This window comes from Malaclemys terrapin, chromosome 2 (assembly GCF_027887155.1).
Source record: "Malaclemys terrapin pileata isolate rMalTer1 chromosome 2, rMalTer1.hap1, whole genome shotgun sequence".
Taxonomy (NCBI): Eukaryota; Metazoa; Chordata; order Testudines; family Emydidae; genus Malaclemys; species Malaclemys terrapin.
The window spans coordinates 57,342-79,829 of record NC_071506.1 but is presented as its reverse complement, the minus strand read 5'-3'; the positions used below and the strand labels follow the sequence as shown (position 1 = coordinate 79,829).

General features: G+C 44.5%; 1 protein-coding gene across 6 annotated transcripts in view; it reads right to left on the bottom strand.

Annotated features, from left to right (window-relative positions):
* The window catches only part of MAPK15 (mitogen-activated protein kinase 15), a 158,392-nt gene extending 136,216 nt beyond the window's left edge, over positions 1-22,176 (bottom strand). For 2 of the 6 annotated variants that reach the window (XM_054017263.1, XM_054017264.1), the window contains exons 1-7: positions 21,882-22,176; positions 14,911-15,009; positions 14,422-14,451; positions 10,599-10,689; positions 9,831-9,961; positions 9,374-9,537; positions 2,120-2,259 (exon numbers count right to left, since the gene is read on the bottom strand). In XM_054017263.1, the coding sequence (XP_053873238.1) occupies positions 2,120-2,259; positions 9,374-9,537; positions 9,831-9,961; positions 10,599-10,689; positions 14,422-14,451; positions 14,911-15,009; positions 21,882-21,950 (724 nt within the window). In that variant the 5' untranslated portion in view covers positions 21,951-22,176. Of the gene's footprint in view, positions 1-2,119; positions 2,260-9,373; positions 9,538-9,830; positions 9,962-10,598; positions 10,690-14,421; positions 14,452-14,910; positions 15,010-21,522; positions 21,823-21,856 lie in introns of those variants that run through there. The other 4 variants (XM_054017260.1, XM_054017265.1, XM_054017261.1 and 1 more) reach the window with 3 other exon arrangements.
* Positions 22,177-22,488: the final 312 nt, after the last annotated feature.

The window sequence follows — 22,488 nt, the reverse complement described above, 5'->3', positions numbered from 1 at the left end:
AACTATTTAGAAAAGCTGGACGAGCACAAGTCCATAGGGCCGGATGCACTGCATCCGAGGGTGCTAAAGCAGTTGGCGGATGCGATTGCATTATTGCAAATAATGCATTATTTGCATTTCATTATCTTTGAAAACTCATGGTGATCGGGAGAGGTCCTGGATGACTGGAAAAAGGCTAATGTAGTGCCCATGGTTAAAAAAGGGAAGGAGGAGGATCCAGGGAACTACAGGCCAGTCAGCCTCACCTCAGTCCTTGGGGGGGGAAAATCATGGAGCAGGTCCTCAAGGAATCAATTTTGAAGCACTTCAAGAAGAGGAAAAAGTGATCAGTAACAGTCAGCATCGATTCACCAAGGGCCTAATTGCCATCTATGATGAGATAACTGGCTCTGTGGATGAGGGGAAAGCAGTGGATGTGTTATTCCTGGACTTTAGCAAAGCTTTTGATATGGTCTCCCACAGTATTCTTGCCAGCAGTTAAAGAAATATGGACTGGATTAATGGACTATATGGTGGATAGAAAGCTGGCTAGATCATCAGGCTCAACAGGTAGTGATCAATGGCTCCATGTCTAGCTGGCAGCCGGTATCAAGTGGAGTGCCCCAAGGGTCAGTCCTGGGCCGGTTTTGTTCAGTATTTTCATTAATGATCTGGAGGATGGCATGGACTGCACCCTCAGCAAGTTTGCAAATGATACTGAACTGGGAGGAGTGGTAGATACACTGGAGGGTAGGGACAGGATACAGAGGGACTTAGACAAATTAAAGGATTTGGCCAAAAGAAATCTGATGAAGTTCAACAAGGACAAGTGCAGAGTCCTGCACTTATGACAGAAGAATCCCATGCATTGCTACAGACTAGGGACCAGGTGGCTAGGTAGCAGAAGCTGGATATGAGTGAACAGTGTGCTCGTGTTGCCAAGAAGGCTAATGGCATTTTGGGCTGTATAAGTAGGGGCATTGCCAGCAGATCGAGGAACGTGATCATTCCCCTCTATTCAACATTGGTGAGGCCTCATCTGGGAGTACTGTGTCCAGTTTTGGACCCCACACTACAAGAAGGATGTGGAAAAATTGGAAAGAGTCCAGCGGAGGGCAACAAAAATGATTAGGAGGCTGGAGCACATGATTTATGAGGAGAGGTTGAGGGAACTGGGATTATTTAATCTGCAGAAGAGAAGAATTTGATAGCTATTTTCAACTACCTGAAAGGGGGTTCCAAAAAGAGGATGGATCTAGACTGTTCAGAGGTACCAGATGGTCTCAAGTTGCAGTGGGGGAGGTTTAGATTGGATATTAGGGGGAAAAAAAAGGGACCTATGAATTTCATGCTCCCAGTTCTGTGTTCAGGTGACCAGGCCAGGAAGCCGGACTTATTACATTAATCATCTTAATATATGTAACTGTCATCAACCACCTCCATGCATGTTAGAAGCAGCATGTTATCTCTATTATCTGATCACTGTGGCAAAATGGCCAGTTGGTATGGTGGGTCCCGTGCTTTTCTTAGCAGAGGGGGAGCCTAGGATGCTACCCCTTGCCCCTGGGGCGCCGAGGGCTCTGCTACTGGCCCAGGAAGGTGGTAGAGGAGGGAAGCGGGGATTGGTCTGGGTTTGCTCCTCACTCTGAGCCCCAGCCCCTCTCAACCCCTACAGGTTTCTTACCTTCTTCCCCCTTGGGTAGGGTTACCCTTGGTCCTGGATGCTGGGGGCGGGAGTCTCTCCCTTCCTCCAGTTCTCTGGTCTTTCAATTCTCAGCAACAGTCCTCTCTCCTTCCTCACACCACCCTGTCTGCCTGAAGCAGGGTTTTTTTTTTGTGTTTGTTATTATTAGGTTCCTGACAGGAACTTACTTTACTACAGGTGCTCCAATTAACCTTCCTAGTTTACAGGGAACTATGCTTTAATTAGCTTAAGGCTTTATACACACACACACACACACACCTCCCCTCTCCCACTGCTCCCTGGCCCTGATGTATCACATCACCTAAGGTTTTATTTTCCACACTGTCCCCAACATTCCACTCAGTCTAAGTTCCTGGAGAGAGCAAGAATCGCTCATAATTGCCATTCTCGTATGCAATTGGGCTGATAATACCTCCCTTTATGGAAAAGTCTCACCTTCCTGGGATGGGGCAGGAATGACACTCAAGATCTGCTCTATCTGATTCACTGTGGATGTTCCAGGAAAAAGAGGTTTTCCAAGCAGCATCTCCCCGAGAATACAGCCAATACTCCACATGTCCACGCCCTTTGTGTAGCTGCAAGAAAGAAGAGACTTATCAGGACACGCCAATATGCTTTTGTAACACTGACAATATGCTTCTGTAACCCCAAGACCCCCTTCTATTTCTGTTTTCCTTGCAGGATGGTCAAACGTGCCCCACAGGAGATGCTGTGCTGATGGGTTGTTGCTATAAGGGAAGTCAAAGAAAATATGGAGGTAGCAATCAGAGGGATTTCTTGTGAAGGCCTATTTGAAATAAGCAGTCAGAGGAAGTTCATTACACAATTAAAAAGGTGACGATAGTAATTAGAGAATAAAAATCTGGGGTACTCTTATGACTAAAAAAAAACCAAGACACAAGCTGATTTCTGGGAACTGACAGGGTGGGGGTCAATGACAAAACTTCTTGGGATCTTAAATATCCAGAAATCAGTTAAAATTACTTAAGCAGACTGAATGGGAAACAATGGGGAGAATGATATAAAAGAGTTTGTCAACATTCATACTCCTTAACCCAATATACATGATTAATTATTTAAACTACTAACTTTTGCATAGTGAAGACAACAGAAGAGCAAGGCTAACATTTAACTTCTATCCTTAATAAAAAATAAACCAAATATTAAAAGAGAGAACCACTTGAAGAGCGGCTAAACAAATCTTTCTAGACAAATACAATAGCCTTTTTAGGTTGTTGCTATAATTAAAAAAAAAAAAAAAAACTAGTAGATAAAGGGAATGCAGTGGATGTGATAGTTTTAGATTTTAATACAATATTTGATACTAGGTCTCATGAAATTTAACTGCAATAATTAATTCAAATTGGCAGGGATAGCATGCCTCCACACAGATTAAAAGATAGCTTGCAGGACCGAAGCAGAAGTATTATTATGAATGACAGCATATCAAGTTTTGGGCACCCACATGGGTTGGTGGTATGTTTAGTGCAATTTTAAATTATATACATAGGTCACTGACACCAATTGATCCAGTTTGCTTTGCAAGCAGAGTGCAAGCAAACCATTTGCATTTTAATATGGCCAAGTGTAAATGTATACATCTAGGAACAAGAATGTACAAGATGAGGGACTCCATCATGGGAAGCAGACTCTGAAAAAGGACTTGGGTGTCATAGTGGATAATTAACTGAACATAAGCCCCCAAATAAGATCAGGAGTACTTGTGGCACCTTAGAGACTAACAAATTTATTAGAGCACAAGCTTTCATGGGCTACAGCCCACTTCTTCGGATGCATATAGAATGGAACATATATTGAGGACACACACACACACACACACCCCCCCACCCACCCACCATGAACAGGTGGGAGTTGTCTTACCAACTCTGAGAGGCCAATCAAGTAAGAGGGGGAAAAAAAAAAAAAAAACCCACACCACACACTTTTGAAGTGATAATCAAGATAGCCCAGTACAGACAGTTTGATAAGAAGTGAGAGAATACTTACAAGGGGAGATAGATTCAAAGTTTGTAATGGCTCAGCTATTCCCAGTCCTTATTCAATCCTAAGTTGATTGTATCTAGTTTGCATATCAATTCTAGCTCAGCAGTCTCTCATTGGAGTCTGTTTTTGAAGTTTTTCTGTTGTAAAATAGCCACCCACAGGTCTGTCATTGAATGACCAGACAGGTTAAAGTGTTCTCCCACTGGTTTGAGTATTTGATTCCTGATGTCCGATTTGTATCCATTAATTCTTTTGCATAGAGACTGTCTGGTTTGGCCAATGTACATGGCAGAGGGGCATTGCTGGCACATGATGGTATATATCACATTGGTAGATGTGCAGATGAACGAGCCCCTGATGGTATGGCTGATGTGATTAGGTCCTATGAGGATGTCACTTGAATAGATATGTGGACAGAGTTGGCATCGGGCTTTGTTACAAGGATAGGTTCCTGGGTCAGTGGTTTTGTTCAGTGATGTGGGGTTGCTGGTGAGTATTTGCTTTAGGTTGGGGGCGGGGGGGGGGGGGGGGGGGGTTTGTCTGTAAGCTGAGACAGACCTACTTTCTAATTTGAAAGTAGAAGGCAGCTTGGGTGAAAGTCATCATGAAATCATAGAGTTTGCAATTCCTAAGGAAGGGTAGAAGAGAGTACAGCAAAATAGAGACAATGGATTTCAGAAAGGCGGATTTTGGTAAGCTCAGAGAGCTGATAGGTAAGGTCCCATGGGAATCAAGACTGAGTGGAAAAACAACTGAGGAGAGTTGGCAGTTTTTCAAAGGGACACTATTAAGGGCCCAAAAGCAAGCTATTCCGCTGGGTAGGAAAGAGAAAATGTGGCAAAAGACCAGCTGGGCTTAATCACGAGATCTTGCATGATCTAAAAATAAAAAGGAGTCATAAAAAATGGAAACTAGGACAGATTACAAAGAATGAATATAGGCAAACATAGGAATGCAGGGGCAAGATTAGAAAGGCAAAGGCAAAAAATGAGCTCAAACTAGCTACAGGAATAAAGGGAAACAAGAAGTTTTTAAATGTACTGAAAGTCAAGAGGAAGACCAAGGACAGGGTAGGCCCACTGCTCAGTGAGGAGGGAGAAAACAGCAACAGGAAACTTGGAAATGGCAGAGATGCTTAATGACTTTTGTTTCGGTCTTCACCGAGAAGTCTGAAGAATGCCTAACATAGTGAATGCTAATGGGAAGGGGGTGAGTTTAGCAGATAAAATAAAAAAAGAACAAAAGTTAAAAATCACTTAGAAAAGTTAGATGCTTGCAAGACACCAGGGCCTGATGAAATGCATTCTAGAATACTCAAGGAGCTAATAGAGGAGGTATGTGAGCCTCTAGCTATTATCTTTGGAAAATCATGGGAGACGGGAGAGATTCCAGAAGACTGGAAAAGGGCAAATATAGTGCCCATCTATAAAAAGGGAAATAAAAACAACCCAGGAAACTACAGACCAGTTAGTTTAACTTCTGTGCCAGGGAAGATAATGGAGCAAGTAATTAAGGAAATCATCTGCAAACACTTAGACTCATAGACTTTAAGGTCAGAAGGGACCATTATGATCATCTGGTCTGACCCCCTGCATGCTGCAGGCCATAAAACCGTCCCTACCCCTTCCCTGGACTCTGCTGTTGAAGTCCCCAATCCTGTTTTTAGTGACTTCAATCGGCAGAGACCCTCCTGCTAGAGATCCCTGCCCCATGCTGCGGAGGAAGGCGAAAAACCTCCAGAGGCTCAGCCAATCTGCCCTGGAGGAAAATTCCTTCCCGACCCCAAATGTGGCGATCAGTAAGACCCCGAGCATATAGGCAAGAGTCTCCAGCCTGACCCCGTTAGCCATTATACTATTTACCCACCATTGCTTGGCTTTCCTTGACTACTATGTTTTACCATTAAACCATTCCCTCCATAAACTTATCTAACTATCTTAAAACCAGACAGGTCCGTCGCCCCCACCGTTTCCCTCGGTAGGCCGTTCCAATATTTCACCCCTCTGACGGTCAGAAACCTTCGTCTAATTTCAAGTCTGAACTTCCCCACGGCCAATTTGTATCCATTCGTTCTGGTATCCACGTTAGTACTAAGCTGGAATAATTCTTCTCCCTCCCTTGTATTAATCCCTCTAATATATTTAAAGATAGCAATCATATCCCCTCTCAGCCTTCGCTTTGTCAGACTAAACAACCCAAGCTCCTCTAGTCTCCTTTCGTACGACAGCTTTTCCATTCCTCTGATCATCCTAGTGGCCCTTCTCTGCACCCGTTCCAGTTTGAGTTCATCTTTTTTAAACATGGGAGACCAGAACTGCACACAGTACTCCAAATGAGGTCTCACCAGCGCCTTGTACAACGGAAGCAGGACCTCCTTATCCCTACTAGATATACCTCGCCTAATGCATCCCAAGACAGCATTGGCTTTTTTCACCGCCACGTCACATTGTCGACTCATAGTCATCCTGCGGTCTACAAGAACCCCTAGGTCCTTCTCCTCTTCCGTAACTTCTAACCAATGCGTCCCCATCTTGTAACTAAAATTGTTATTAGTCATCCCCAAATGCATCACCTTACACTTTTCACTATTAAATTTCATCTTATTTCTGATACTCCAATTCACAAGCTCATTCAAGTCTCCCTGCAGGATATCCCTGTCCTCCTCCGAATTTACAACGCCTCCCACCTTCGTATCATCCGCAAATTTTATCAGCCCACTCCTGCAATCGGTTCCGAGGTCAGTTATAAATAGATTAAATAAAATGGGTCCCAAAACCGAACCTTGAGGCACTCCACTAGTAACCTCCCTCCAACCTGACAGTTCACCCTTTAATACAACCCGCTGCATTCTCCCCAGTAACCAATTCCTTATCCACTTCTGGATTTTCATATCGATCCCCATGTTTTTCAGTTTAACCAATAATTCCTCATGGGGTACAGTATCAAACGCTTTACTGAAATCCAGGTATATTAGGTCCACCGCATTTCCCTTATCTAATAAATCCGTTACTTTCTCAAAGAAGGAGATCAGATTCGTTTGGCACGATCTGCTCTTCGTAAAACCATGTTGTAATTTATCGCAATTGCCACTACCCTCCAGGTCCTCCACTAGTTTCTCTTTCAGAATTTTCTCTAACACCTTGCACACTACAGATGTTAGTGTAACAGGCCTGTAGTTACCCGGATCACTTTTTTTCCCTTTCTTGAAAATAGGAACCACATTAGCTATTCTCCAGTCTAACGGGACCACCCCCGAGTTTACAGATTCATTAAATATTATCACTAACGGGCCTGCTATTTCCCGCGCCAATTCCTTCAATATTCTCGGATGTAGATCGTCCGGTCCTCCCGACTTAGCCCCATTAAGGCGTTCAAGTTTTGTTTCTACCTCGGATACGGTAATCCCCCATCCCGAGTGCCCCTCTATAGTGATGCTAGTATCCCTAATACCTTCATTGGCCTCATTAAACACCGATGCAAAATATTCATTAAGATATTGCGCCATGCCTAGATTGTCTTTAATCTCCTCTCTGGCAATAGACTTCAGCGGTCCCACTTCTTCTTTCTTTGCTTTCTTCCTATTTATGTGGCTGTAAAACCTCTTACTATTGCTTTTAATTCCCCTCGCTAGGTCCAACTCTACACGGCCTTTGGCCTTTCTCACTCTCTCTCTACATTCTCTGACTTCACTTAGGTACATTTCCTTACTGATCCCTCCCCTCTTCCACTCTTTAAACGCTTTCTGTTTTTTCCTAATCGCCCCTTTGAGTCGGTCGCTCATCCAGCTCGGTCTAAATCTCTTGCTTAGTAATCTTTCCCTTTTTTGGAATACAGGCCTCCGACAGCTCATGCATCTTTAACTTAAAGTAATCCCAGGCTTCTTCTGCTTTTAAATCCATTAATACGTTTGCCCAATCTACTTCCCTTACCAGTCCCCTTAGTTTGTTAAAATTGGCCTTTTTAAAATTATAAACCCTAGTCTTTGATTTAATTCTGTTACTCCTTCCATGTATTTTAAACCGAATTAGCTCATGATCACTGGAGCCCAAATTGTCCCCTACTTGGAAGGTGCTAAGGTGATAGGGAACAGCCAACATGGATTTGTAAAGAACAAATCATGTCAAACCAATTTGATAGCTTTCTTTGATAGGATAATGGAGAAGCAGTGGATGTGGTATACCTAGACTTTAGTAAGGCATTTGACACGGTCTCGCATGATATTCTTATCGATAAAATAAAAAATAAAAAAAGAAGACAGCAGTTTTCAGGTATTCTGACCCCTCTATCTAAAAGGGTGTCATAAGGAGGAGGGAGAAAACTTGTTCACCTTAGCCTCTAAGGATAGAACAAGAAGCAATGGGTTTAAACTGCAGCAAGGGAGGTCTAGGTTGGACATTAGGAAAAAGTTCCTAACTGTCAGGGTGGTTAAACACTGGAATAAAAATTGCCTAGGGAGGTTGTGGAATCTCCATCTCTGGAGATATTTAAGAGTAGGTTAGATAAATGTCTGTCAGGGATGGTCTAGACAGTATTTGGTCCTGCCATGAGGGCAGTGGACCAGACTCTATGACCTCTCGAGGTCCCTTCCAGTCCTAGAATCCTTAGGATGTGCAGCTAATACACATTGTGAGAAAATCTAACACACTGAACCTTAGTGGAAAGGAGAAACCCTGGAAGCAAAAATAGCTAATTGAGAGCCTGAAGAGTGAAATCTTATCTATCTAGGTTTTTGTACTGAGTCCATCACCATGCAGTGTGATACTTAAATTGAGCAGCATATTAGACATGCGTCTGCAAAGAAATGCTGCTCTAATGTTCGACTGTGTGCGCAAAAGCATCACATCATGCAACAGGAACTCCAATTACTCTGCCTTCCTTCAGTAGCAAAGCAAGTGGAAGAATAACTATAAACAGCCCTAGTTAAATTGTGATGGCGCACGAATGGGCATGAAGATCGGCAGCTCCTCTAGGCTCCCCCCTCTTTGGGCTAGGCTTGTTTCCTCCTCACTTAAAATTGGCTGAGCATAGGCTCAAAGGTCTCCTGCCATACAGCCAGTGTCTAGTGGTGAAAATAAGCTTTCACCCAGCTCCAGCAATCCTAGGCCTAGTGAAGGGAACAGATGACATCCTGGGTGGAATTTAAAAAAAAAAAAAAAAAGTCTTATCAGCTCCAGTGGCTTCTCCTTGACCAAGAGAATTGACAGAGCAAAGCCCCCCAGAGCCCCTCCACAGGGACTAGGGAAGTAGTTTTTCAAATGGAGTAGCCAGGAGATAAGGGGAAAAGCTTGCCATTGGGGAACACTTAAGGCCAGACTTGAAAAGAAGGGCTGAGGCATTTCCCAAAATTTTGTAAAGGTAGGAAGAGAAAAGATTAATTTGGTATATGTGAAGAAGAACTGGGTGAAAGTCAAGCGAATGGTGGGGGCTGAGTAGCAGGGGAATGCAGGGCTGTCTGGTGTGCAAGAAACCAGTGTAGAGAGAGGAGTTCAGGTGTGTGAAGAGAACTGGGGACAGGAGATTGCATGTGTTGGTGTTTGTGGTAAGTGTGGATTTTTACCTCAACTGTTAAGTTTTCTTGACAGTGTTTCAAGGGTGTATAATAAAACCAAAATTGGGTTCCCAAACCATCTCAAAATAGCCCATCTCAGAGACATTGGGCAGATTGAAAGAATGGGAAACAATTACCTATGAGAGGAAAGCAGGATCTCAGGGGCTCGGTACCAGCGTGTTGCCACATACTCTGTCAGTGCAGGGCTGCCTTGGTCTTCATGGATCTGACACAGGGAGCGAGCCAGTCCAAAATCGCAAAGCTTAACAAAGCAGTCTGCATCCAGCAGGATATTTGAGGGCTGTAGTTGAACACAAACATTTATAAAAATATCTTTATTCTCTGTATACGGTGAAGAGGGAGGAAATAAAAAACCCATATCAGGCTGCACTTCCTCCTGCCAGGGACCGAGTGCTTTTAGGAGGAAACTGACACACAAGGTATACGTGACCTCTAGTAGGTCATGTGATAGAGACCATAGAATCTTCTCTTCACTCCCTTCAACTCTGCCCCCTCCCCCCCCCCCCTCATTTCACTCCAGTCTTGAACGGAGGACAAATCTCTCCATTTAGGTAAGGACTAGTGCAAGTGTACCTTCTGGTCCCGGTGAATGACATTCCCTGAGTGGATAAATTTGGTGGCCTTCAGGAGTTGGTAGAGGATGTAACACTTGTGGATGTCTTTCAGCAAATTACCCTTCTTGATCACAGCATGTAAATCTGTCTCTGTAACATAGAACATTAGAGAATTACTGTTTGGGAGTGAAAGGAACCCAAAGCTAGGGCGTCAAGTCTGTTCTCGGAACTCTAAGCTCTCTAGCTCATTTTTAAAAACAGAAACTCAGCAAGACAGCAGTTGAAAAAGTTGTATCTGCTCTAGCCCTATTTCCTGAACTTCATTTACAGCAGGGAAAAATACTTCACTGAAAGCAAAGACTGGACAGTAACTGAAAAGTTATAGTTGAACTTATTGTTCCACTCACATCCTACATTACATCCACCCATTCAACATTTCCTCCTTTGATCTATAGTCACCCATTCATTTCTCTTGTTAAATTGTTTTACTGTCCTATTATCTCCTCATTACCCCAAAATTGCACCTAGACACCCATTCAATTCCTTTCTATATCACTTCATCCCTCCCAATCTGCCTCCCATTGCCCCACTTCCAAATCAATTCCTATGCAATTGCTTCCCCACTAATTTCACCACATTCACTGGTTCACTCCGCCATCTACCTATACCAACATTCACGTTTATCTCATTACATGAATCTTTCTACTTTGCTACTTTCAAGGCAGTGAATGAAATTCACTCTTTAGAGAAAAAGAATGTAAATAGCTGAAGCAGTGGTGGGCCTCACCCATAGATTCAAAAACCAGGTAAATATCCCTGTCATTCTGAGCTCGGATGACATTAAGCAGCTTGATGATATTCGGATGTTCTCCAAATTCCTGCAGGGAAATAAGACCCACTTGTCTGAGTCAAGTGACTTCACTTACAAATCCAGTGGTGGGAGATAATAACTTGTTATACGTAAGATTACACTCCAAAATAAAGACCAGGAGGTTATTTCCTTCATTGTGCCTCTACTAAAATAGACACTTTTTCTTAGAGAATAAATAAGCCTAGTTTGCTCTGTAGTATGAGCTGCCACTAAAGCTACAAACCCTCCCCCCTTGGCTCTCAGATTACTCCTCCCCACACTTTAGTACCAAAAAGCATTACCAAAATAACTGCAAAACCTGAATATCCACATTAATCCACACACTTAGTACTTAAAGCAAAGAACTATTCTGATTATAGAAGTGTGATAATAATGGTGAAACATACATTAATGTTAAGCATTACCATCATCATTAGCACACACAAACTATGTTTAGTGACAGTTAAAGTTGAAGCAGGACACCACATCCACCCAAAAACTTATTTCCATGCATTTAAGATTAAATGGAATGACTTGTGCATTCCCTTCCATCTTCATACTGTCTACAACACTGTGGATAATACAGTACAATGCTCCACAAGGCTTTCAGTTCCACAAGATACCCAAAAGCAATTCACACTCCAATTTCATTAAATTCACTCTAATGGAAAGAGTTATCAACTATATAAACACATCAGCATGGCTCACTGTCATACTTTCCATGAATTTGTGAAATTAATTTGCCATAACACTACTGATGTCACTGTTAAGGGTTTGCATTAGTCTCGTTTGTCCTGATTATTCAATATATGGCCCCATTCTTTATTTACTGCTCACAACCCAAACTCTGCAATGAAGACAGAACTACTAATTTTCTTTTCTATAGTGCTAATCATTATAGTACGAGTGCCTCAGAAACAGTGAATTTATCTGTACAACATCCCTATGAAGTGAGTGATGCTATTATTCCTGTTTTACTGATATTGAACTGAGGCATTCCAAGGTTAAGGCCAACATTTTCAGAGGTAACCACTAATTTTGGGTTCCTCAATGACTGGATGCCTTACTGAAGACAACTAGGGCCTGATTTTTCAGAGGTGCTGAGCCATTGCGGTACCCATTGCCTTTAACTGCATTCCAAAAAAAGTGTGCTGCACTTGTGAAAATTAGGCCATAGGTGTTTCAAACTGACCACCCAGAATAGCAGTGGTAGTGAAAGTTTTGGTTTAAATGACTTGCCCACCATCACATAGGAAGTCTGAGGCAGAACCAGGGCAGAATTCAGTTGATTGTGCCTCATGAAAACTGCCTTCCTTAACTACGAGACCATCCTTTCTCTTCCAACAGTCCTCTGACTCATTCATTATACATCTTCCAAATTCTGTAACATTAGCACCACCAAAAACTGGTCAGAGAAAGTGGCTTATGCTGGAAAAAAATCTTCCTATTCCCCCCCCCACAAACTTAGTCTTAAAAATGGCTGCATCATTTGTACTAAAATTTTTTTTAAAAATCCAACCTGAGGCAGAGCCCAAGCATGGAAAACTGCAATCCAAATAGTTTAAATTTAGCAAAGATATAAGCAACTGCAAATAAGGGGTTATCAAAGGAAGAATTAAGCAACTTTAATATAGGGGGTCACTACTTACATCTATAATTAGTTTTAGAGGTTCATAGATTTAAGGCCAGAAGGAATCATTACACTATCTAGTCCAGGGGTCGGCAACCTTTCAGAAGTGGTGTGCCGAGTCTTCATTTTATTCACTCTAATTTAAGGTTTTGCATGCCAGTAATACATTTTAATGTTTTTAGAAGGTCTCTTTCTATAAGTCTATAATATATAAACTAAACTATTGTTGTATGTGAAGTAAAGAAGGTTTTTAAACTGTTTAAGAAGCTTCATTTAAAGATTAAATTAAAATGCAGAGCCCTCATGGACAAGTGGCCAGGACCCAGGCAGCGTGAGTGCCACTGAAAATCAGCTCGCATGCTGCCTTTGGCACGTTTGCCATAGGTTGCCTACCCCTGATCTAGTCTGACCGCCTGTATAACGTAGGCCATAGAATCTCATCAAGTTACTCCTGTATTGAGTCCCAAACCTTGTTTGACTAAAGTATATCTTTCAGAAAGGTATCTAGAATTGATTTGGACTTCACCAGATGAAGAATACACCACTTCCTTTGGGAGTTTCTTCCAATGGTTAATCACTCTCACTATTAAATGTGTGTGCCTTATTTCTAATTTGGAGTTGTCTGGCTTAACAAGAGCCAATGGCTGGAAGTTAGGTCTTTCTCTGCTAGATTAAGGAACCTCTTAATTCCTACTATTTTCTCCCAGTGAAGGTACTTTTACACTGTAATCAAGTTTTCTTTTTATAAAAAAACAGATCGAGCTTCTTAACTCTCACACTGTAAGTAATTTTTTGGCTCTTCTCTGCTCCCTCTCAAATTTTATATATCCTTTTTCAAATGTGGACACCAGAACTGGATACAGTATTGCAGCATCAGTCGCAGCAATGCCATATACAAAAGATAAAATCATCTGCCAAATAATATCAGTTCTGTTTGATAGTATCTCTGGAGAAGGTATGCTTCATAAGTGATGAAGGCAGTAGCTAGGTGGCTGGCTGAGTTCTTATGGAATTGATTTTAATACAATTTAATTGTATTTATTGTATGATTTATTATGCTAGTGTGTCACGAGAATGATGAAAGGATTAGAAAACATGCCCTATAGTGGGGTAAGCTAAATTGACTGAACTCTGAGTCTAACAAAGAGACGGATAAGGGGTGAACTTGATTACAGTCTGTAAGCCCCTTCAGGGGGGACAAAATATTTAATAGTGGGCTCTTCAATCTGGCAGAAAAGATATAATATGATCCAGTGACTGGAAGTTGAAAGTAGACAAGTTCAGACTGGAAATAAGGGATAAATTTTTGACAGTCAGGGTAATTAACCATTGGAACAATTTACCATGGGTTGTGGTGGAGGGTCCATCACTGACCATTTTTAAATCAAGTTGAAATGTTTTACTAAAAGATATGTTCTAGGAATTATTTTGGGGAGGTTCTGTGGCCTGTATAATACAGGAGGTGAGAATAGATCACCACAATGGTCCCTTCTGACCTTCAAATCTATGTCTAGAACTGCTCCTTACAATACATTTTACAGGATTCTGTCAAGTTTTGGTTATTTCAAGTGATCAAGCTTTCTCCCTCACAGTTCAAGTAAGGAACATCTTTCACCTTCTTCCCTACCAAACCAGGGCCTCTAGTCTTGAGCATCACATGCCTTCTTTCCCCAGACAAGGACTTCCAAACCTGACAGCATTACCTTCCTACCAGAGCATCTAATGAAATGCACAAGAGCTAAAACCAAGGATTGGCCATGTGCAGGATACATCATTTCAAAAAGGGAAGAAAGGAGGCAGGTGGAGTGAGACTGATTATAGATCAGAAACAATGACAGGAGTGTAGTTAAGAATATAAAAGAGTAGTGAAGCCACAGACAAGTCAGACAGACACTCTGGGAGGAACACCACTAGATTTTTCTTTTTTTTTTTTTTTTTACTAGTCATGGAAAGACTGCTTGCTACTGCTGAGACAAACACAGAAAAGAATGATTGAGACATGACAAGAGGTGGTGACAGTAGCCACTGCACTATAACCAAAGGATGAGAAGGAAAGAAGCGGATGCTGGCTGGAAGAGATACAAAGGAGAGCTAAAGGATACATCAGAGGGGAGAAGACATGTTACTTACCTGCAGGAACATAATTTCCCGGAATGTTCTCTAGAAATAAACAAAAATATTTACTGTCACAGCAATAAGATCATAGATGGAAGAGGAAGTGACTGCCCAGTACAATGGTTAAACTCCATTTATTAAGGAGTGGAGTGTCATGTGTGGGGGTCAGACTAGGAAAAATCTAATTGCTTGGTAACATGAAAATATTTACATGGCTATAGAAGAAGTTTCTTCTTAACATCAGCCAGTCAGTGGTTAGTTACATCATGACACATGAGGTTTGGCTACCTCTTATACATTTTTATCCTAACTAGTGTAAGCTATAGAGGGTGAAATTCTTATTACCCATATAAATGTCAAATCACTTACTATGCTCTTGTCCTTAATACCTTGTGGCAACAAGTTCCAGAGATCTACCCATCTAGGTCAATGTGTGACTCTTTGAAGTACCCCTGTACTCACCATGCATGTCTTTCAGAATACATTGGTAAAACAGTTCTTTACCTGAGCATCTGTTCTGTTCCTAAAAGCATCAAAGATCTTCTTGACAGCAACTATTTCTCCTGTCCTGCGATCAATTGCTTTCCAAACAATTCCGTAGGCCTAGGTAAAAAGGATAGATGGATCCACCAGTTATATCACCCACACCAACTTCCTTTCAGTCCCTAGATTCAGTTAGGGCCGAGGGGGGGGGGGGGGGAGAAGAAGAGAATGTTCTTAGAAAGTATTAACAGAAAAAATAAATCATTAAACATCTAAAGGGTAAAGAGACCAGGATCAATAAAAAAAACACTGTTAGGATTGAGGGATGTAAAGAATAAATCTTGCTAGGATTTATCTATAAAAAGGGGCAATACTTTTGTCACACAAGAACTGTCACACTGGATCAAACTAGTGGGGTCCTTCTAGTACAGTATCACGTCTTTGACTGTAGCCAGCATCAGATGCTTAAGAAGAAGGTGCAAGTAACCCTACAATAGACAGTTAAGGAAAATCTTGTCCATAAGAGAAGTTTCTTCCTAACCCCTGTCAGAGATCAGCTTAGACACGGAAGCATTATACTTTTAAGTATAAAAAAAATGTTATTCTATCCAATGTAATTCTGGACAGTCTCATTACCCATATAGTTATTTTTATTACATTAGCACTAGTGACTAAGCACAAAGAACAGGCCTCGGTTCCCTGTTCCCAACTGAGAATGGGATGCAATTGTACTATATGCTCCTAAGAAGCCTAAATATCTGTGGATCTGGGCCTATGTGTTTACATACTATCAGACAGTCTCTGTCTCAAAGAGCTTACAATATATACATACACAAGACAAAAAGTAGGAGAATGGAAGTATTAGCCCCATTTTACATATTATGAACGGAGGCACAAAAATATTAAATTATTTGCTCAGCAAGGTAACACAGGAAGTTGTGACAGAGCTGGGAATTGCACTCATATCTCCTAAACCTCATTTCAGTACCTTAGCCACAAGACAATCCTTCCCCTAAATATTCAGTCATTTTTAAAATCCTATTAAGCACTTGATCTTAATTGTATTATATATTAAATGTTTTTGAGGGACTCTTAGGACCATAAGAAGCTTAGCGTGAATAAAGTTATGCACTGTGAATTTGTCCTATCAATATGTTTGATAGAATTATATTATTAGCTGATGATGAGCCTGCAGAAGATATTCTATATCTTGATTTTAGTAAAGCATGTAATACAGTTTCTCACAAAAATCTTAACAGAAAAAAGAATTCAAATTATCTTAAATGATACTGTCATGTGGATTGAAAACTAGCTAAGAGTTTAAACAAAGGGTACGGATACGGGCAAAATACTGAACTGCAGTAGGCATAAGGGATGGGATGCACAAAGGGACTCAAGTAATGCAACGCTGAGTGTCAAGGTGACTAACTTTTAGGTGCCTAGAAGATACAAGAACACCACTGAGATCCACAAAGCCAAGTTAGGTGCCTAGGCGCTCTATACAGTCAGACCCATAGGAGTGGAAGGGACCTCAAGAGGTCATCTAGTCCAGTCCCCTGCACTCATGACAGGAGTGAGTATTATCTAGACCAGGGGTGGGCAAACTATGGCCCACGGGCAGGATCCGGCACACAAGCCGTTTTAAGCTGGCCTGCGAGCAGTGCCACATGGCCCAGCCCCGCTCCAGCCGGGGCGCAGGGTCGGGGGGGTCACACCATGCGGCTCCTGGAAGCTGTGGCATGGCCCCACTCCGGCTGCTACACGCACCAATTGGAGCTGCAGGGGTGGTGCCTGTGGATGGGGCAACGTGCAGAGATTCCTGGCCGCACCTCCACATAGGAACATGTCACTGCTTCGGGGAGCCACTTGAGGTAAGCGCCGCTCAGAGCCTGCACCCCCTGAGCCTTTCCCCACACCCCAACCCCCTTCCCCAGCCCTTATCCCCTTCCCACTCTTCAAACCCCTCGATCCCAGCCCAGAGCACCCTCCTGCACCCCAAACCTCTCACCCCCAACCCCACCCCAGAGCCCACACCACCCGCCATACAATTTCTGTTCCCTGATGTGGCCCTCGGGCCAAAAAGTTTGTCCACGCCAATCTAGACCAGGGGTCTCAAACTCAGATGACCCCAAGGGCCGCATGAGGACTAGTGCATTGGCCCGAGGGCCACATCACTGACACTCACCCCCCACTGACTCTGGCCCCGCCCCCACTCCACCCCTTCCAATTAGGCCCCGCTCCTGCCCCACCTCTTCCCTGCACCACCCCAATCCCTTCCCTGAAGTCCCCACCCCAACGCTGCCTCCAGGGGGTGCAGAAAGGGTGCAAGGTGCAGTGGGGGCTGAGGGCAGGGAATTGAGGTGCAGGAGGTGTGCAGGGTGCTCAGGGCAGGGAGTTGGTGTGTGGGGTACAAGGGGGTGTGGCAGGGGGGCAGGGTGCAGAGTGCAGCAGGTGGCTCAGGGCAGGGAGCTGGGGTATGGGATGCAGCAGGGGGCTCAGGGCAGGGAGCTGGGGGTGCAGGAGCGGTTCAGGATGTGAGCTCCAGCCTGGTGCCGCTTACCTAGAGCGGCTCCGGGGTGGCAGCGGCGCTCACTGGGGCCAGGTCAGGCTCCCTGCCTGCCTTGGCCCCCGGCTCCGTGCTGCTTCGTTCCAGGAAGCAGCTGGAACCATGCTCTTGCTGCTCCTCCAGGTACCTCCCACGAAGCTCCCATTGGCTGCGGTTCCCTGTTCCCAGCCAATGGGAGCTGTGGGGGGCGGTGCCTGGAAGTAGGCAATGCCGGAGCCCTCTGCCTCCTTCCCCCTCCCCCCGGCCCAAAGGGGCATGCTGCCGGCTGCTTCAGAGAGTAGTGTGAGGCTCGCAGGGTCAGGAGGCAATCCCACCGGTAGGCAGAGGAGCGGAGTGTGTGCGGGGAGGGGCCGCGGGGAGCTTGGCAGGCCACACACAAGAGCCCCGCGGGCTGCGTGTTTAAGACCCCTGATCTAGACCGTCCTTGACAGGTGTTTGTCTAACTTGCTCTTCAATCTTCCCTCATAGGTCATGTTTTCTAGACCTAGAATCATTTTTGTTGCTCTTCTCTGGACTTTTTCCAATTTGTCCACTTTTCCTGAAATGTGGCACCCAGAACTGGACACGATACTCCAGTTGAGGCCTAATCAGCACAGAGTAGAGCAGAAGAATTACTTCTCGTGTCTTGCTTACAACATTCCTGCTAATACATCCCAGAATGATGTTTGCTTTTTTTGCTACACTGTTGCCTCATATTTAGCTTGTGGTCCACTAGGACACCCAGATCCCTTTCCGCAGTATTCTTCCTAGGCAGTCAGTTGCACGCATACAAAATGGGAAATTATTGTTCCTTCCTAAATGAAGTACTTTGCATTTGTCCTTATTGAATTTCATCCTATTAACTTCCGACCATTTCTCCAGTTTGTCCAGATAATTTTGAATTATAATGCTCTCCTCCAAAGCACTTTCAACCCCTCCCAGCTTGGTATTGTCCGCAAACTTTATAAAAGTGTACTTTCTATGCCATTATCTAAATCATTGATGAAGATATTGAACAGAATTGGACCCAGAACTGATTCCTGCAGGACCCCATGCATTATGCCCTTCCAGCGTGACTGTGAACCATTGAGAACTACTCTCTGGGAACAGTTTTCCAACTAGTTATGCACCCATCTTACAGCAGATCCATCTAGGTTGTATTTCCCTAGTTTGTTTATGAGACGGTTATGCGAGACACTATCAAAAACCTTACTAAAGTCAAGATATACCACGTCTACCACTTCCCCCCTCCCCCATCCACAAAATCTGTTACCCTTTCGAAGAAAACTATCAGGTTGGTTTGACACAAATCCATGCTGATCGTTACTTATCACTATATCCTCTAGATGTTTGCAAATTGATTGCTTAATTATTTGCTCCATTATCTTTCAAGGCACAGAAGTTAAGATGACTGGTCTGTAATTTCCTGGATTGTCTTTATTTCCCTTTTTATAGCTTGACACTATATTTGCCCTTTTCCAGTCTTCCAGAATCTCTCCTGTCTTCCATGACTTTCCAAAGAATTGCCAATGGCTCAGATAGCTCCTCAGTCAGCTCTTTGAAGACATCTAACTTGTCTAAGTAATTTTAACTCGTTCTTTCCCTATTTTAGCCTCTGATCCTACCTCATTTTCACTGGCATTCACTGTGTTAGACATCCAATCACCACCAAGCTTCTTGGTGAAAACCAAAATAAAGAAGTCATTAAGCACCTCTGCTATTTCCACATTTTCTGTTATTGTTTCTGTATATAATGAATGGGGAGAGATAGGCATCTCAGGGTATGTCTACACTGCAATAAAACACCCATGGCTAGCCTGTGTTAGCTGACTTGCAGTGCAGCCATCCGGGCTTGGGCTAGGAACCTGGCTCTGGGACCCTCCACCCTCATGAGGTCCCAGAGCCCAGGCTCCTAGCCCAAATATCTACATTTCAAATTTACAGCCCCACTGCCTGAGCACCAGGAGCCCAAGTCAGCTGACATGGGCCAGTGATGGGTGTTTTATTGCAGCGTAGACATACTCTTAGATTGCAATCCTCAAAAGCCAGGCACTAGGCAGAGAACTGTTTCAGCTAGCTAATGGGAAATGCCAACAAGAGGTGGGTGTGCTAAGCCCCATCCCTCTTGGAGACGGGTGACTTAAAAGCCTGGGCTGTAGGGAGGTGCCTAGCTCTTCTTAGCAATCCATGAAGAAGTGCCTTCCACCTGGCTTAAGTGCCTAAGGAATTTCTTGTGAGAATGAATTAGGTGCCTGCCTCATGCCACACAAAATGGCCAGAGGTGGTGGTAGAGGTACCTACTTTATAACTTGTAGCCCACTAGTTAGAGCACTTACCTGGGATGTGGAAGACTCAAGTTCAATTCCCCCTGGCTGTCAGAGGGGGTGAGAAAGGATTTGAACAGGGGTCTTCCCACATCTCAAGAGCATTCACAAACCACTGAGCTATGAGATATTCTGATGTGGAGTTCCCTAAGTCTCTCCTGTTGAAGCAGTCTCATTGTGGATCAATAATGAAAGAATGGCTTAAGCAGGAGCACTGGACCTAGGTTTTCCCACCTCCCCAAAATCCCAATAATTGCATTACAGAGTCATTCCCACGCACTCTCATACTCTCTCACCCAATGACTATTTTAGTATCTATCCACAGTGGAATAGCTTCAACAGGACAGATTGAGGGAGCTCCAAATCAGAATATCCCATAGCACAGTTGTCAGAGCACTCATCTGAGAGGTGGAAGACTCCTGGCCAAATCTTAATCCCATCTCTGGCAGATGCGGGATTGTATCTGGATCTCCCATATCCTAAGTGAGTGACCTAACCATTGGGCTACAAGTTATAAGGTTAGCAGCAGCTCCTCCTCTTCGATTCTGAATGGGACCCAATCCAACAGGCGCCTCTAAGCATGCCTACCAATTTGAGCCCTGCATGAAGTTAGGCGGCTGAATGCAGGGCCGGCTCCAGCATTTCTGCTGCCCCAAGCAAAAACAAAAGCCACAATCGGTGGCGGCAGTTCAGCGGCAGGTCCTTTGCTCTTAGAGGGAGTGAGGGACCTGCCGCCCCCAAATTGCCATAGGTGCCGCCCCAAGCACCTGCTTGTTAAGCTGGTGCCTGGAGCCAGCCCTGGCTGAATGCCTATCTTCCCCTGGTTTGAGAAATGCTCTGGGGCTTTAGTGGTAGATAGACAGTCAGGTGCCTAGAGTGCGACAGCAGTGAGCATACCCAGAGGCATAAATGTAGGCATGTTTTACCCTGAAAAACTTAGGCACCGAGTGAGTTTAGGTGCCTACAGGGTTTTGCATGCGTTTTAAGAAGTAGTTCACTTTTCTCTTATATAAATTCTTTGCCTTGTCAGACCACATTCCCCCTAATAAGTCTAGTTGCCCTTTCAGGAATGTTTTCAACCAGCTTTCTACTGGAAAAAAAAATGAAAAAATAGCTCCCAGTCTAATTTTAATAGAAAATATAAATGAAGAGTCATAAAGCACTACTTAAAAGGTAAACCGTGCATTGTAGAAGGATGAGGGGATTAAAACTACCTCTTTTCCTTAAACCCTCTATTCCTCCACTTTATCAGCAACTTGAGTCATTTAAAACTTTATTTTAATTAAGAAAGTTAATTGGGAGGTCTGAACTGGTTGGGTTTACCCTTTAAAAAGCATTAAACTGTAAAACACCCCAGCAAGTCCTGCAACCCTCAGGCTAGATCAGCAGGAAAATCCTTTTTCCTGTTACAGAGGGTCCTGTGGCACCTTTAAAACTAACAGAAGTATTGGGAGCATAAGCTTTCGTGGGTAAGAACCTCACTACTTGCATCTGAAGAAGTGAGGTTCTTACCCACAAAAGCTTATGCTCCCAATACTTCTGTTAGTTTTAAAGGTGCCACAGGACCCTCTGTTACTTTTTACAGATTCAGACTAACACGGCTACCCCTCTGATACTTTTTCCTGTTGTTTGCTTGCCTAATATTAAGAGTCAGCATTTAGAAAGCACAGCACGAACATGGATTTGCTGTCAGCCCTGCTCAGACAAAGGACTGACATGGTCATTGTTTCCAACTGGGCTGCTCTAACATTAAACATCACTTACAAAGTTGAAGGCGGAGCCATTCCAAGCTTCCCACTTCACTTGCTTGTGTTCCCCTTTCTCCCCGCCTCAGGATTAGCTTGTCGCCACCCTGGCGTTTTCCAGAGCCGTGGGGCTTCGGCCGCGGCGTGCAGCGCAGCCCGTCTCCCGGGCAGCAGGAGCCCAGCTACCCCTGGGGGAAGGGGCGTTTCTGCCCCCACAGCCCCTGGTTACCGGGCGGGGGCAGCCTGCGAACGCCGCACGCCAGGAGACAGCCTGGGTTCAATCCCACCCTCCGGCTTCCCGAGGCTCAGGCAGGAGCCAGCCGCTCGCGCTCAGAAGGCGCAGGAGATCCTACCCCGGGGGGCATCGGCCGCGCTCACCCCCTTGCCCAGGCGCTTCTTGATCTCGTATTTCTGGGAGACGAGCTCCTCCACCTCCGCCACGCTCATGCTGCCTCGGTCCTAGCCGGGGGGCCCCTCTCAAGCCCCGGGGTCGCTCACGGCCGAGGGCCCGGAGCGGAGACGCGGCTAATGCTGACGCCTGAGGCGCCGCCCCCAGTCTCCCGGCGGGCTCCCCTCGCTGTGCCCGCTGAAGACACGACTGAACGTGGGGAATCAGCGCGAGACCCCGCCGCCGAGGTGCACGCCGGGACCAAACCGCAAGTAGGCCTGTTGATTTCTGTTGCCATAGCAATAGCGGGAGGGGTGCCGTGCGCGCATGCGCATAGCGTATCACTCGCCCCCTGTGTGGGAAATACTGCGGGCCGTTGGGTCACCGAACCAAAGCCAGGGGGCGCCCTCTCTCTGCTTCGCGAGCTGCTCCTCGCCCTCCCCTGACCCGTGCCTTGGAGGAGGGGCAGCGTCTACACAGCTGGCGTTTGCCAAGTCAGCTATTGCAAAAAGTTAAACCCACAACTATCACCGAGTGCTCCCCCATTGTCATTAGGCCTCCGCTCAGCTTCTGGGCAGGGGCGGCTCTATGGTTTTT